The 17,159-nt window shown below is 50.8% G+C and overlaps 1 protein-coding gene across 3 annotated transcripts in view; it reads right to left on the bottom strand.

Moving 5' to 3' along the window:
- The window catches only part of SBNO1 (strawberry notch homolog 1), a 135,911-nt gene that overhangs the window by 84,999 nt on the left and 33,753 nt on the right, over positions 1-17,159 (bottom strand). For all 3 annotated transcript variants that reach the window (XM_040347290.1, XM_040347291.1, XM_040347292.1), the window contains 6 exons: positions 16,687-16,847; positions 16,452-16,585; positions 15,476-15,566; positions 15,221-15,382; positions 14,974-15,109; positions 14,788-14,893 (listed from right to left, as the gene is read on the bottom strand). In XM_040347290.1, the coding sequence (XP_040203224.1) occupies positions 14,788-14,893; positions 14,974-15,109; positions 15,221-15,382; positions 15,476-15,566; positions 16,452-16,585; positions 16,687-16,847 (790 nt within the window). The remainder of the gene's footprint in view (positions 1-14,787; positions 14,894-14,973; positions 15,110-15,220; positions 15,383-15,475; positions 15,567-16,451; positions 16,586-16,686; positions 16,848-17,159) is intronic.

Raw genomic sequence — 17,159 nt, 5'->3', positions numbered from 1 at the left:
GTGATAACATTTCCACACGATAGTGCTTCAGGAATGTGTGATGGCTGGACCAGGTAGCCGCGCTGCGGATTTGTTCCCAGGAGGCCCCTGCTTTCTCAGCCCAGGAAGTTGCCAAGGATCTAGTAGAGTGAGCCTTGATTTTACTGGGAGCAGTCGCTCCGGTGCATACGTAGGCTATGGATATAGCCTCTCTAATCCATCTTGAGACTGAGCCCTTTGATGCCTGCAGTCCCTTCCTGGGCCCAGCATGTAGAACTAATAGGTGATTGGATCTCCTAAAACTCTTAGTTCTTTCTAGGTAAGTAAGAAGACACCTTCTTACGTCTAAAAAATGAAATTTATTTTCTTTCTCGTTCTTTGGTTCAGAACAAAAGGACGGCAATATTATGTCTTGCGTCCTATTAAATAAGGATGCCACTTTCGGTAAATACAGGGGGTCTGCTCTAAGAGTGATCCTATCTGCCTGTACTCTCAGGAAGGGCTCTTTCATGGATAGCGCCTGCAAATCCCCTACCCTTCTGGCCGAAGTAATGGCTAACAAAAAAGTCAATTTTAAAGTTAGAAACTTAAGGGAAACCTCTTCCAGAGGTTCGAATGGGTGTATAGATAACGCCTCTAACACCCTAGTTAAGTCCCAAGGCGGACAACTATGTTTCTGGACTGGAGACCCTCTTTCCCTGGCCAACAAGAAACGTCTAATCAGGTCCTCTTTGGCCAATCTTTTGTCAAGATAGACTGAGAGGGCCGCTATCTGGACCCGAAGGGTACTGACTTTTAGTCCCATGTCTACCCCATCCTGGAGGAAGTCCAGGATAACCGGGATAGAAGTTAAGGATACTTGTTTTTTTCTTACCCCAGGAACAGAAGGTCTTCCACACCTTAAGGTAAATCTTTTGAGTTACTGATTTCCTGCTCATGAGAAGAGTACTAATGACCCTTTCTGAGCAGCCTTTGCGTTCTAAGATCTGGCGCTCACTAACCAGGCCGCTAGTTGAAAAAATTCCGGCTTGGGGTGAAGTACTGGGCCCTGCCTGAGGAGATCTGCCCTGTACGGGAGTTTTATTGGTTCCCTTATCGCCATGGATCTTAGGTTTGCGAACCAAGTTCTTCTTGGCCACCATGGTGCTATCAGAAGAATCTGGCCCGGGGACCTGCTGAGTTTTTGGAGAACTCGCGGAATAAGCATCACCGGCGGGAAAGCATAGGCCAGCCCGAAGTCCCAGGTCTGGGATAGTGCATCCAGACCCTCCGACTGTGGTTCCCTGGAAATCGAGAAGTACCTTCCCACTTTCCTGTTTTGTCGGTTGGCAAATAGGTCTATCTCTGGATTTCCGAAGAGCTGGACCAAAGTTTGAAAGACCTCTGGGTTCAGTTCCCATTCCTCCTGCCTCAGCTGGTAACGGCTGAGGAAGTCCGCTTCTGCATTGTTCGTCCCCTTTATGTGTATGGCTGAAATGGAGACTACTCTTCCTTCTGCCCATTCCAAGATCTCCTTGGATAATTCTAATAGGGGGCTGGATCTGGTCCCTCCCTGGTGGCCTAGGTACGCTACCACTGTGGAATTGTCGGAGCTTACTAGGACTTCTCTGCCCCTGATGTCTTCCTGGAAGGCTATTAGGGCTTCCCCCACTGCTCTGAGTTCCCTGTAGTTGGATGACCTGCGAGCTAGTGAGCTGTCCCATTGCCCCTGAGCTTTTTTCTTTTCCAGGTGGGCGCCCCACCCCCAGGAACTGGCATCGGTGGTAACCTTCACTGGGTTCCACTGTGCCCATGGTCGCCCTTCCTTCAGGTTTTGGTGAAACGTCCACCACTCCAGGGAGGTCAGGACCTGGGGGGTGAGCAGAATGTCCTGGTCTAGGGACTCCCTCTTTTTGTCCCATGAGGACAGGAAGAAGAAATGCAGTGTCCTGGCATGAAGCTGCGCCCAGACCACTGCTGGAATGCTGGCTGACATAAGGCCTAAGACTCTCAGAACACTTCTTCTGGAGAGTCTGGGGTTCTTTTTTAGGGCCCCTGCCGCTGAGGCTAGCTTTAACACCTTGTCTTCTGGTAAGAAGAGCTTCTGCTGCCGAGTGTCCACTATATATCCCAGGAAGGTCTTGACCTGCTCTGGTTTGAGGGAGGATTTTTCTTTGTTGACTATCCACCCTAGACTCTCCAGGACTGCTATTACCCTGTTGGTGTCCAACGAGACCTGAATGGCAGACTTTCCTGATATCAGTAAGTCGTCCAGATAGGGTATAAGGGATATGCCCTGTAGGTGTAGAAATGCCGTAGCTTCCGCTAGGATTTTTGTGAATATTCTTGGGCTGGAAGTTAGCCCAAAGGGTAGTGCCCTGAACTGCCAGTGGAGGATTTCTCCTTCCACTACAACCGCAAACCTCAGGTATGCCTGGTGATCCACATGAATTGGTACGTGAAGGTAGGCATCTTTGAGGTCTAGGGTCACCATGAAGGCTTCCTTCATGAGGTTCTTTCTTACCGAATAAATACTTTCCATAGTGAATTTTTTGTATTCCAGAAACTTGTTCAGGTTTCTCAGATTCACTATTAAACGGTATTTTCCAGAAGGTTTGCGAACCACGAATACATGGGAATAAAATCCCCGGTATTGCTGATCCTTTGGTACCGGCACTATCACTAGTTGTTCTGCTAACTCCCTTATGCCCTGTAAGAGGGCAGACCTCTTCAGAGCATCCCTGGGAAGATGTGTAAGCGTGACCATAGAGGGGGGTGTCGTCAGAAATTCTAGACGATAGCCCTTTTGAATTATTAGGCGAATGTAGGGACTGTTCGAAAATTTTTCCCATTGGGGAAGGAATTGGGACAGTCGACCCCCCACTTTGATCTCGGCGTCACTTGGATTGTTTGTCGCCGGTTTTTGGAGGAGGGAAAAGCAGGTTGTTCCTCTTATTCCCTTTACCAAAGTTCCAGCGCCTGTAAGGTTCCTTTTTGGATTTTTGTTTACCCTGCCCCTGGGGGCCTCGAAAAGTTTTTTTGAAAACTTCTTTTTTGGGTTTAACTGGAAATTTTTTGCCTTTTTCTGATGACCTGGCCAGGACATCATCTAGGTCTTTGCCAAACAACAGGGAACCCTGAAAGGGGATACCACATAATTTACCCTTGGATGTTACATCTCCTTCCCAGGCTTTAATCCAAACTGCCCTCCTGGCTGAGTTAATGAGGGCTGCTGTTTTAGCTGATGCTCGTGCAGATTCAATTGCTGCATCTGCTAGGTAAGCAATCGCTTTTCTTATCACTGTAAGTGACTCAACTACTTCTTCTGCATCAGTATTCTGAGCCATGTGCTCGGTGAGCGTTTCCACCCATATATCGGTGTTCCTAGCTACGCATGCTGCTGCTAGAGCTGGACTTAGTGCTGCCGAGTTGGCCTCCCAAGCTTTTCTAAGGAGAGATTCTGCTCTACGGTCCATCAGATCCTTGATGTTACCCGCATCCTCAAAGGAGAGATCAGACAATTTAGTGACTTGCGACAAGGCCGCATCAAGTCTAGGGAGTTTAAAAAAGACCTCCTCGTCTTCCTGGGAGAAGGGAAACCTTCTTTTCCAGGTTTTTTGTTTGATAATCCTCCTTTCAGGATCTCTCCACTCCTGTAGGACTAATTCCTTGAGGGACTGGTGTAGGGGAAATACTTTAGATTGGGTGTCGCCCAAACCCCTATAGACCTTATCCTGTGCTAATGCTGCTTTAGGGGTCTCTGGTATCTCCTCTGTGGCGTAAATTGCCTGGAGGAGACCCTCCAGATCTTCCACGGCAAAGAGGTGTCTCCTAAGACGTGCGTCTTCCTGGGACTGACTAATTGGGTCCCCGTCTACCTCTCCTGAGCTGTGCCGGGACCTGGGTAAGCTTGCTACCTCACTTTCTTCACCCTCTATCTCCCCCGGAGGGGGATTTTGCGGTGATGTGAAGAAGGCACTTGGGCCCCTAGAAAAGGGGTTTTCTTGTGAGGAAGTGCCTTCCCTGGGGGTAAGATCCTCTGTCCCAGTCTGAGCTGTCTGACCAGCTGCCTCCCGGAAAGCTTTTACTGTTGCTAACATTTCTGTTTGCATAGATGCAAGAAAATTCTTCATCATTGCCGCAGCCTCCTTCCCTGCTAAAGTATTAATACATTTGTAGCAGAAAGGCTTAGAGTAAGATTTGGGGAGTTTCTCTCTGCAATTCCCACATTTCTTAGAGGAACTATGCCCTGTAGCGGCAGGAGACTGAGCTGAGGCCTCCTGGGCTCCGCTGGGGGATTCTGAAAGACATGAGGTATACACACATTACTCTGTCTTTTTTCCCAAAGACTGCTGGCTGTACTGGGGAGGAGAGAAAACAGACTAGAAGAAGGGCCAGATCCTGCACTGGTCGTTCCCTAAAAGTTTGGGAAATCTTCACTGCTTCCCTCCTCCCTTTCCAGGGGGATTCGTACTTACCGACCCCCGACCTGGATCTGCCAGCGGTCGCATCTGTCTTTCCGTCCTCTTCCATGAGGAGGGTGACTTGGTCCTGGCTGTCGGTACTCCTACACGAGTCGTCCACAAGCCGACCTGCCCACCGCTCAGCGCTGTCTCACGTTGCCGACAGGAACTTCCGGGTTACGCCGCCAGGAACCGCCCACTTCCTGTGATGCGGTTCCTGTTCCCAGAACGAGGCTTGGAACGCAGCATTTGAATTTTGAAGACCCGGGAACAGCCCTTTCGATGGCGGTGGTTTCAACAGCACTCAGTGATGGCTCACCTCCCCGCAGCTCAGAGCACTGGTGTGTATAGGGGGCGACCTGTGAGTTTGGACCGAAGTCTACAGGTTAGTTCAGCCCTCCCCGGCCTCCCTAAAACCTGTCTCACAGGGGTACCTTCGACCCTCCCCGGTCTCTAGGTTTTAACAAAAAAATAAACGTGTCGCTGTGTTCGGAGAAACACAATCAATACTGGGGAGCAAGGGGAAGGGTGGGGCTTTTTAAACTGTCATGTGATTGTGTTTCCTGCAGGGAGGAGCCATCATCTCTCGGGTGCCGTCCTGGAAGGTGATAAGAGAAAATGACTTTCCGGCCCGAAGCACCGGAAACGCCAGCCACCACACCAGGGGAGACATGATCAGATGTTACAATTGAATCTGGTAATCCAGAGATGACGGAAGCTAGTCCCATCGTGACAGCAGTTCCCTCCGTAGCACCCTGGCGTGGAATTGGGCATACGGAACCGCCTCGAAAGAGGCTACCAACTGACCCAGAACCTTCCTGCAGAATCGCAGAGATGACCGCTTCTGGGTCGGCAACTGCTGCACAGCAGATAGCAGAGTCTGAAGTTTTTCCGCTAGGAGAAAAACACTCCCGCCCCGGAGGAATCCAGGACCAGTCCCAGGTATTGCAGTCCCTGAGACGGAATCAACCCTGATTTCAGGACAATCCAGAAACCAGCCGAACACTCGGAGAGCCTGACACGTGATACACGGCTCCACCAATGCAGAGCTCGAAGAAGCTCGTAGGAGAATGTCGTCCAGACATCCCATGATAACAAACCCCCGCTGTCACAGCCGGGCCAGTATCGGTACGAGCACCTTGGTGAAAACCCGCCGAATGGGAAGGACACCATTGAAAATGGTCCCCCCCGACCGCAAAGCACAGAATCTCCGGTGGTTTGAGGATATGCAGGTACACGTTCATGACATCCAAGGATGCCAGAAAATTGACAAAACAAAACGAGGGACTTGAGGCCCAGGATCGACCGGGCCCCATCCTCCGTGGGGACACAAACAGAATGGAGTAAAACCCCGAGACCGTTCCAACGAGGGAACTGGCACAATCACTCCCCTGACCAGAAGATCCTGGACAGCCCCTGACGGAGTCAACCGGCGAACCGGAGGAGGCCAGAAGCCGGAGGGAAAAAACCTGTTTGGCAGACAAGAGAGAAACTCAATCTTGTACCCCAAGGAAAACACTTCGCAATGCGAAGCCAGTCTCCCACCCGAGACACGGGCGGGAGCAGACCTTCAGGCGGAAGCAGGTATGTCCGCAGACTTGTTAGGCATGCGGTATCCGGTGCGCTGCTACCCCGCAGCGGGGATTCAAGCACCATGTACACCTACCCCCACCGCACAGGGCGAGCGAAAAAAAAGGATTTTTGTACTCACCGTAAAATCCATTTCTCTGAGTTCATAGACGGACACAGCATCCTTTGACCTTAGGGTTATGTTCTTCCTACCAGGAGATTTTAGGCAGAATTCTTACAGCACTTAAGGTGTTAAAACTTTCCTTCATGCCGCTCCTCCCAGGGGGCGTGGCTCCCCCAGGCATAACCCACACCCTGATCCAGCAGCTTCAGTTTGTAACAAGCAGTACAAACCAAGGAGGGGTGGGTGCTGTGTCCGTCTATGAACTCAGAGAAATGGATTTTACGGTGAGTACAAAAATCTTTTTTCTCTTTCGTTCATAGACGGACACAGCATCCTTTGACCTTAGGGACGTCCCCAAGCAGTGTCAAAAAAACGAGGGGTGGGAAAAATAACACAGCAAACAGGTTACACCCCAAACAAAACCGGAGTTAGTCAACGGAGGAACTCCAACCTTAAACTGCCGCCTGTAACACCCTGCGGCCGAATGAGGCATCAGAAGATGCACTCACATCCACCTTATAAAACTTTGAAAACGTGTGGACCGACGACCAGGTCGCAGCCTTACACACCTGTAACACAGAGGCTTGGTGTCGGAAAGCCCAGGAGGCTCCAATCGCCCTGGTCGAATGCGCCGTGACCCGAAAGGGAGGCGCCCGCCCCTTCAGGGCGTAGGCCTGAAGCACAACCTGTCGGATCCACCTGGAAATGGTGGCCGACGAGACTGCCAGGCCCTTACTGGGACCGGACACAGACACGAACAGCGAGTCCGACTTCCGGAACGGAGCCGTTGCCGACAAGTAAACTCAAAGGGCCCGAACCACATCCAGAGAATGTAAAACGGCTTCCTTCGGGTTCTTCGGCTGAGGACATAATGATGGAACAACAATGTCCTCGTTAATGTGAAAGGCCGAAACGACCTTCGGAAGAAAAGAAGGTCGCGGGCGCAGCACCGCCTTATCCTGATGGATGACCAAGTAGGGGGCCTTGCAAGACAAGGCCGACAGTTCAGACACTCGTCTGATAGAGGTAATAGCTACCAGAAAGACCACCTTCTGCGACAAAGTCAGCAAGGGGATCTCCCGAATGTCCTCAAAGGGGGCACGCTGAAGCGCCGAGAGGACCAAGTTCAAGTCCCAAGAAGGTAGCGGAGGGCGCACCGGGGGGGCCACATGCCGGACCCCCTGCACAAACGTGCGAACCAAAGAGTGCGCTGCCACGGGACGCTGAAAATAAACAGCCAGAGCAGAAATCTGACTCTTGATCGTGCTCAAGGCAAGAGCCTGGTCCACTCCCCGCTGTAGGAACAACAGGATCCGGGACACCACGTAAGTACGGGGTGCCACTTCATCTCCTCACACAGAGATGTATGCTTTCCATGTACGATGATACATTTTCGAGAAGTGGACTTCCGTGCACGCATCATGGTAGAGATTACCGGGCCCGACAGGCCCCGGTCCTTCAGTACCTGGTTCTCAACAGCCACGCCGTTAAAGCCAGTGACCGTAAAGCAGGATGGAAGATCAGGCCCTGAGACAGGAGATCTTCCCTCAGAGGCAGGCGCCAGGGGGCGTCTGCCACCAGACGTACCAGGTCCGCGTACCAAGAGCGACGCGGCCAATCTGGGGCGATCAGGATCGTTGGAATCCCTTCGGCTTCCACCCTGCGCAGCAAGCGGGGTAGGAGCCTTAGAGGAGGGAAGGCGTAAATCAGGTGATATTGACCCCAGGGAGCCACTAACGCGTCTGACGCGTCTGCCCACAGGTCCCTTGACCTGGCCACAAACCGTGGTACCTTCCGATTGAGACGGGACGCCAGAAGGTCCACGTCTGGAGTGCCCCATTTTTGGCACAGGATCTGAAACACCTCCGGGTGGAGAGACCACTCCCCTTGATCCAGAGTCGTGCGACTTAGGAAGTCGGCTTGCCAATTCAGAACTCCCGGAATGTATACCGCTGACAGGGCCGGAACGGACCTTTCGGCCCACCGAAGTATGTGAGCGACCTCCGTCGCCGAGCTCCTTGTGCCGCCCTGATGATTGACGTACGCCACGGACGTGGCGTTGTCGGACTGGATCCTGACAGGACGGCCCTGCAGCTCCAGGGACCACCTGACAAGGCACAGCTTGATCGCTCGGAGCTCCAGGATATTGATCGGCAGGCGGGACTCCTCCTGAGTCCAGCGACCCTGGGCTGACTGGGTGCCCCAGACGCCCCCCCAGCCGAAGAGGCTGGCATCCGTCGTGACCACTGTCCAGCGGCACGGAAGAAAAGACTTCCCGGACCGAAGCACCGGAGACGTCAGCCACCATGCCAGGGAAGACTTGGCCAGATGGCTCAACCGAATCTGGCGATCCAGAGAAGATGGGACCCTGTCCCATCGTGACAGAATCTCCTTCTGTAGTTCCCTGGTGTGGAATTGGGCATACGGAACCGCCTCGAAGGAGGCCACCATCAGACCCAGAACCCGCATGCAGAAGCGAAGAGACGACCACTTCTGGGTCGACAACTGTCTCACTGCAGATTGCAGGGTCCGCAGTTTTTCCGATGGGAGGAACACTTTTGCCTCCCCCGAATCCAAAACCAGCCCCAGGTGTTCCAGCCTCTGGGACGGAACCAACACTGATTTTTTGAGATTCAGAAGCCAGCCGAACTCCTGCAGAGTCCGACACGTGATGGACACGTCCTCCTAACTCTGAGCTTTTAGAAGCTCTCAGGAGAAGGTCGTCCAGGTATCCCACGATAGCAATCCCTCGCTGCCTTAGCAAGGCCAGGATCGGGGCGAGCACCTTGGTGAACACCCGTGGTGCCGACGCCAGCCCGAACGGGAGGGCCACAAATTGATAGTGGTCCTCCCCGATCGCAAAACGCAGATACCTTTGGTGGCTTGTGCAAACGGGGACATGCAGGTATGCGTCCATGATGTCCAAGGACGCCATGAAGTCCCCCTGGTGGAGGGCCGCTATGACAGAACGGACCGACTCCATCCTGAATCGCTGCACCTTGACAAAGGAGTTGAGGGCCTTTAGGTCCAGGACAGGGCGAACCCCTCCCTTCTTGGGAACCACAAACAGATTGGAGTAGAACCCCCGAAACCGTTCCAGCGAGGGAACCGGCACAACCACCCCTCTGTCCAGAAGATCCTGGACAGCCCCGGACAGGGCTAGCCGACGATCCCGAGGAAGCTGGAGGTTGGATGGAAAAAATCTGTTTGGGGGACAAGAGAGGAACTCTATCTTGTACCCCGAGGCGACCACCTCGCAAACCAAACGGTCGGTCAGAAGAGAATTCCACCGATCCGCGAAGTCGTGAAGCCGTCCCCCCACCCGAGACCGGGGCGGGGGCAGACCTTCATGCGGAAGCAGGCTTGTCCGCAGGCTTGTTTGGTTTGTTAAACCAGGGGCGCTTACGCCCGGCAGCAGGGGCTTTTGCCCCTTGCGGACCTTTTCTAGCCGCGCTGGGCGCACGAAAAAACCGCTTAGGGGTAGTAAAAGTAGGACCTTGCTTGCGGCGAGGTTCCTTACCCTTCCCCGACTGAGGGAGCAAGGTGCTCTTACCTCCAGTGGCATCCTTAATGTCATCCAGGGATGCCCCAAAGAGCCGTCCGCCCTTAAAGGGCAAATCCACCAAGGCCTTTTTCGAGGACTGGTCAGCCGACCAGCACTTCAGCCATATAAGGCGGCGCAGAACCACTGCGTAGACAGAAGCCCTGGAAAGCAAAGGAATCGAATCCATAGCCGCCTCACAGAGAAACTTCTGACCCTGAATCAACTGCTCAGCCAGGTCCCTAGAGGACTCGGAAGCACCCTGGACCCTCCAGATCCTGCAGCAGGAGCTTCGCCCTTTCAGTTAGCGTCTGAGCAACCAGGGCTTCGGCTAGAGCCGGCCTTACCGCCGAACCCACCACCGAGAACAGGGAGCGGGCCACGGCCTCCACTCTCCTATCAGCGGGGTCCTTGAAAGCAGGAGCCCCCTCCACAGGCAACGTAGTAGCCTTACTCAGTCTGGACACAGGAGGGTCCACCGACGGAGGAGTGACCCACTTTTTTAAAAAGTCCTCCTCCAGGGGGTAACGGGTAGCAAAGCTTTTAGGAACAGTAAAAGCCTTTTGCGGTGTATCCCATTCCTTATACAACAAATTGTCCAAATAAGGAACACAAGGTAATACCTTAGCGGTACGCGGAGGTTTGCGGAATCCAAAAGGGACTGACACCGCTGGAGTCTCCGCCACATCCTCTAAATGAAGAGTCTCACGTACCGCAGTTATAGGAGCTCCAACAAATTCCTTGTCAGCAGACTCCGCAGCAGAGTCATCCTCGTTGTCCATGTGGGTTAAGCCCGCATCCTCTGACATGACAGAACCAGAAGCAGCAACAGCGTTATCAGATTCTGCGTCAGAGATATCCCCAGAAACAGCCTCCGGGGGGGGGGCTTTTTACCCCCCAACCGAGCACTGGCAGCTTCAAACCTGGTGAGAAAAGATTCCAGGACAGCCGACACCGATTCAACAGATGCGGCAGGGGAAGGGGCGCTAAGGGTTAATTCCGGCATTGTGAGGAATGAGGGGCCTGATTCAGGCTCCATATTGCAGCTGCCGTGTCACCCCCACTGCCAATGGCAGTAAAAAAGTAACCCACAGGTCACCTCCCGGCCGCTAGAGCACAGTCTGGGGCCCCCTGAGACTCACCACCCCCCTGGTACAGCGCGGTCTGTGAAGGACAAGTGTGCTGAGGAGAAGCTGCAGCGCTGCGTCTGTCCCCTCAGAGGATTCGCTGTCTTTTTTCCCCGCCGAAACGGCCACTAGAGGCCGAACTAGTGCTGAAAACGGCGCCGGCCACAAGAAAATGGCTGCCGAATAATACAAGCGCGGCTCCGGCAAAATGGCCGCCATTGCGCAGTTTTAAAAAGACAGTGTACCCAAAAAAGACAGTACACCAAAACAGCACACAGCACACACAAAAATGCCCAGAATGACCACCACAGTCCCCTGCAGCGACACAGAACAGCCCCAGCCATACCCGAGTGAAAAAATATGAGCCCCAGGGAAAAAAAAACCCTGTACAGCCGTCACCCAAAGGGGGAAGGAGGGAGAGGAATAAGGGAGAGAGGAAAGCAGGGAAAAACCCTCAGTCGACCTCCCAAGGGAAAACATTCCAGCCAGACCACTTACCTGAGTAAGGGGCCACTACTTACCTGTCCTGCGACTACCCGGCTGGAGGTATCCCAGACAGACCAACGTCTGCGAACGGCATGGTTGTCAGCCAGACACACTGTGACAAGGCCATAGAGACCGGTCATATGTGTGCCCTAGAACCGAAGTTCCCCGGCCGCCCCTGGAGCAATGGGGCCTGTTGTGGACGTCCCAAAGCGGAGCTGAGGGCCGGCACACGCTCGAAGGCCGAACCTGGGGGGACTACAAGGGTCGAGGACCCAGCCTGTCACCCAGTCGGCTGTTGATAGAAGAATCGCAGGATTCAAAAATAAAATAAAAAAGCGAGGAAAAAACTTGCAAGATGCAAAAAAAAAAATTTGCAAGAAAAAACTCCAGAGTCCAGGACTCCAGAGAGAGCCTGACTCTCCTGACGGTTAGGCAGAAACAAACTGAAGCTGCTGGAGCAGGGTGTGGGTTATGCCTGGGGGAGCCACGCCCCCTGGGAGGAGCGGCATGAAGGAAAGTTAACACCTTAAGTGCTGTAAGAATTCTGCCTAAAATCTCCTGGTAGGAAGAACATAACCCTAAGGTCAAAGGATGCTGTGTCCGTCTATGAACGAAAGAGAAAACGCTCAGAGCTAGGCAAGGAGGGTCCTTGCACAGGGCGAGGTCCCTAGCCCTTCCCAGATTGTGGGAACAGCATGCGCTTACCACCCGTGGCATCCTCAATGATGCCAGTCAGGGAAGACCCAAAAGGACCGTTCACCCTTAACGGCCATCTCCAAGGCCACCTTAGAGGTCCTTCTTCCAGCTCCTGCAGCAGGAGCTTCGCCCTTTTAGTCGGGGCCTGACCAGGGCCCCGGCCAGAGCCGGCCTCACCGCCGAACCCACCACCGTGAATATGGAGCGGGCCACGGCCTCCACTCTCCTATCAGTGGGATCCTGAAATGCAGGAGCCCCTTCCACAGGCAACGTGGTGGCCATGCGCAGTCTGGACACAGGGGGATCCACTGGCGGAGGAGAGACCTACTTTTTTTTTTTTTTTTTTTTTTTTTTTTTTTTAAAGCCCCCCTCAAGGGGGTAACCGGTTGCAAAGTTTTTTGACAAACTTTTTGCGGTGCATCCCATTCCTTGTATAACATATTGTCCAAATAAGGAACACAAGGAAACCCTTCAGCGGTGCGTGGTAGTCTGCTGGTACTGACACGGAGGTGTCTCCGCCACATCCTCAATTTTTAGAGTCTCACGCACCGCAGAAACAAGAGCTCCAACAAATTCTTGCCAGCAACTGACTGCAGCAGAGTCATCCTCACTATCCATAAGGGTTAAAACCGCAGCCTCTGACATAACAGAACCAGAAAAAAACAGCGATTCTGTGTCATCCCCAGAAGCAGGCTTCAGGGAGGGGGCGCTTTTTTACCCCCCATCCGGGCACTAGCTGCTTCAAACCTGGCAAGAAACCCAGGACAGCCAACATAACAGATGTGGCAGGGGGAGGGGCGTTAAGGGTTAACTCAGGCATAGCTTGAGTCACCCACCCTGCAAGGCAGGACAAAAAAAAAAAAACACTGGTCACCTCCTTGCTGCTATTGCAGAGCATGGGGGCCCCCGGTAGTCACCACCCCACCCAGCTGCAGAGGGAGCTGAAAAACCTCAGGTGTGCTCCGATGTGCTGGCTGTGATGTGTCTTCACCTCATGGAAGATTCACAGCGTTTTACAGCACTAAAACTGGTAGAAGAGACCAGAGGCTGTGCTGAGTCATCTCAGGGAAGAATCACATCGTTACCAAGGAGATTTCCAAGATGGCCACCATCTGAGGTAAAAATTACCTCATAGAACACAGCAGCACTGGCTGTGCTTTGTCTGTCACCTCAGAAAAGAATCACAGCGTTACCAAGGAGATTTCCAAGACGGCCGCTGTCTGAGGTAAGAATTACCTCATAGAACACAGCAGCACACCGCAGCACCCCCCAGAGTAACAACACAGTCCCCCAACAACACACGGGCTCCGGTGGTAAGAAAGAAAACCCAGGAGGCCCCCCTTCACAGCCACTACCCAGTCAGTGGAAGGAGGGAGAGGAAGGGGGAGAGAGGAAAGCAGGGCGGACCCTCAGTCGACCTCCCCAGGGAAACCACCAGCCAGACCACTTACCTGAGTAAGGGGCCACTACTTACCTGTCCTGCGACTACCCGGCTGGAGGTATCCCAGACAGAACCAACGTCCGTAAATGGCATGGCTGTCGGCCAGACACGCTGTGACACAGCCATAGAGACCGGTCATATGTGTGCCCTAGAACCGAAGTTCCCCGGCCGCCCCTGGAGCAACAGGGCCTGTCGTGGACGTCCCAAAGCTGAGCTGAGGGCCGGCACACGCTCGAAGGCCGAACATGGGGGGACTACAAGAGTCGAGGACCCAGCCTGTCACCCAGTCGGTTGTTGATAGAAGAATCGCAGGATTCAAAATGCAGGAACAAAATAAAAAAAAAAAAGCGAGAAAAATCGCCAGAAAAAAACTCCAGAGTCCAGGAACTCCAGAGAGAGCCTTGACCTCCTGTCAGGCAGAAAACAAACTGAGGCTGCTAAAGCAGGGTGTGGGTTATGCCTGGGGGAGCCACGCCCCCTGGGAGGAGCGGCATGAAGGAAAGTTTTTAACACCTTAAGTGCTGTAGAATTCTGCCTAAATCTCCTGGTAGGAAGAAGCATAACCATAAGGTCAATGAAGGCTGTGTCCGTCTATGAACGAAAGAGAAAGACTTACAGCTGTAATTGCAGCAAAAGGTGGTGCTACAAAATATTGACTTGGGGGCTGAATACAAATGCACGCCACACTTTTCAGATATTTGTAAGAAATTTTGAAACCCATTTATCATTTTCCTTCCACTTCACAATTATGTGCCACTTTGTGTTGGTCTATCACATATTTCATTTGTTTTTGGTTGCAACATGACAAAATGTGGAAAACTTCAAAAAAAGGGGTATGGATAATTTTTTAAGGCACTGTATATTATCAGTAACATGGTACCAAGAACTGAATATAAATGTAATTCTTTAGGGCTATTTTGTCATTTGAGCCAAACAAACATTTTTATTAAAATCTGTTATACCAGGGGTGTCGAACTCAATTTCATTGTGGGCCACATCAGCATTATGATTGCCCTCAAGGGCCGATTGTATCTGCATAATTAGATGTCCAGCGCATCCCCTCCCCTTACATTAAATGTCAAGAGTCCCACCACCATCAGAAGTTGAGTGCCCCCCCCTATGCTGCTGCTGTGAAGAAGCTGGATGCATTGCTTGAAAGCAGAAAGAACAGGGTCTGAAGGAGGACCAGAGGAGGGCTGGAGCTCTCCTGCAGCTGCAGGAGAGGTGCGAGAGCCACATGAAAAGGCCTGGAAGGCCGGATTCGGCCCGCGGACCTTGCGTTTGACACCTGTGTGTTTTACTGTACATACATATTTCTTCACTTAACATTTGCCAACACAGAAGATAACAAAAAGGAAAAAATAAATAAAATAAAATGTTACCTTCTTTCCACTGCCTGGATGAAGTCATTAAACTCTCTAAAAGGAGTGCCTTCACCCCAGATTCCTAAACGACTCATATAAGCCATGTTTCTTGGTTCAGAGGCACCTGAAAGACAACAGGAGCTTTTATAAAAACTAGTGGAGAGAGATGTTGGGTTATGTTCTTACCAACATAAATGTACATACCTGTGGCACTAGCATATATAACCCTGGCTTTAGGCAGCTTGTTTTGTAGCTCCAATACTGCTAAACCAGTCTTTGTTGGTTTTGATGAACCAACTGGACACAGATTTTTAGCCTTGTGACATTCATCAAATACAATCTGTTTACAATTGAATTAAGGAAGAACAGACAGACACAACATAGCTTTTTTTGTGAATTTTCACTACTGAACACAATTAAAAGGCTGAAATCCAGCCAATGAAAAGGATACAACACCATCAAAGTCCTCTCCACACCAATGAAGAAGCTGCTTTAAACGAGTTTTATATTTACCACCTGATTGACTTTCACCAATCAGAGAAGAATAGGTAGCAAATATGACACCCTTCTTCACACTTCCATTATGTTTTGATGAGATTTTGCCATATTTAAACTGTAGAGATAGAAAACAAATATAGAAAATATTAAAGATATCTATATCTCTATATATATAAAAAATGGTTAAAGGGGAGATTATTTGACCAACCTTATTTAAAGAATGAACCTGAATGTTTTTTGCTCCAATATCTCTCAGATCTCTTTCTGCATCATACTTTAAGTCATTTGACACACTAAACCTGCAGGAAAAACAAAAACAGTTTATGTGGAAACAATATCCAAACATGTTAAAAGCCATCTATAACTCCCCCCCCATTAGCAATACCATATACATGACACCTTAAAATAAAAGGTGCACAACAATGTGACATGGCACAAACCAGCCAACTTTCGGTCTGTGTGTACAGCTGACAACAGAAGCCAGTCTAATGATTGACTTCTGTTAAAAGAGCATTCTGGAACACCATTGGCTGCAAACGTTGGAAACAGCACAGTGGGAGAGATACCTGCATCAATGTGTGTCGATTCAGAGATCTGTCAAGTTTTTTTATTTTTACCTTTACTTTTTTCTTCTTCAAATTGCTGGTTGAAAAAAATAAAACTGCCTTTTGGGACCCAGCTTTAAATGGATTGTTATTTTAGACTTTAAACATGTTATACTTACCTGTTGTGTAGTGTTTTTGCACAGGGCAGCATGGATCCTCCTCTTGGGTCCCTGGCTGGAGCTCCTGGCCCCTCCCTCCTGCTGAGTGCCCCAACAGCAAGCAGCTTGCTATAGGGGCACCTAAGCTAAGGCTCCGTGTATCCATTCAGAGACATAGCAGTTTGGTCCCGCCCCCTATCACCTCATGGGAAGAGTAATTGACAGCAGCGGGAGCCACATGGCGTTTGCTGCCGTTTCTCAGCCAATCAGGAGGGAGAGTCCCAGACGGCCAAGACACTCATGGACATGGCTGGATGGAGATGGGCTCAGGTAAGTATTGTTGAGAGGCTGATGCTCACAGAGGGCTTTTTCTCTTAATGCATGAAGATAAAAAACCTTCTGCATTTACAACCACTTTAAGACAGGATCTAGTAAAGTTTAGTCTAGTGACAACAAGAGGAGGGGGAAATATTTCACTTACCACAGCGACCTTTTCCTACTTAACAAATAATTTTCAAATATGATTCCAGCAATGGTTCTTCCTTTGCCAACTCCAGCACCATCACCAATTAAGAATCCAGCTCTTTCACCATTAGGAAGAAACGTTTCGTGTTGCTTTAAAAAAAAAAAAAAAGATAATGCAATGTCAAGAAAAGGAAGATAGAACAAAAACAAAGTTTACCTTATGTCCCATTATTGCAAAGTTCATAACCAACCTGTGCAGCATAAGTTACAGCTTCTAATTGCAGAGCCGATAGCCAGCCATGGTCAATGGATTCCTCAGGGATAGAAGTCTGAAACCAAACATCTGGTGGCGTCACACTAGACAGAGAGCTGGTTTCTACAACAGGATCAGGATGTCGCAGTCCCACTTTAACTAATGTGTTGGGAAAAATAAAAAAAACAGTCCTTTAAGTTTTTTGTCACAGACCTTACACTACAAATAACCACGCAACAGACAATATTATATTATACCGGATTTATATAAACGCCAACAGCGTTTTACAATATAAAAAGGGAGGCCGTACAATTACAATACAGAAGGAATAGGACGGTCCTGCTCATGGTGCTTACAATCTAGATGGAGGGGGAGGTGGTATAAAGGGTAATAAAACTGCGGAGGATGAACTGATGGGGGTGGCCCAATATGAGCAATTACCCACCTCTTATGCGAGGTAAGGGCACTTAA

This window comes from Rana temporaria, chromosome 1, assembly GCF_905171775.1.
Source record: "Rana temporaria chromosome 1, aRanTem1.1, whole genome shotgun sequence".
In the NCBI taxonomy this organism is placed as follows: domain Eukaryota; kingdom Metazoa; phylum Chordata; class Amphibia; order Anura; family Ranidae; genus Rana; species Rana temporaria.
The sequence above is the reverse complement of the archived record's forward strand: the minus strand, read 5'-3'. Positions and strand labels throughout refer to the sequence as shown.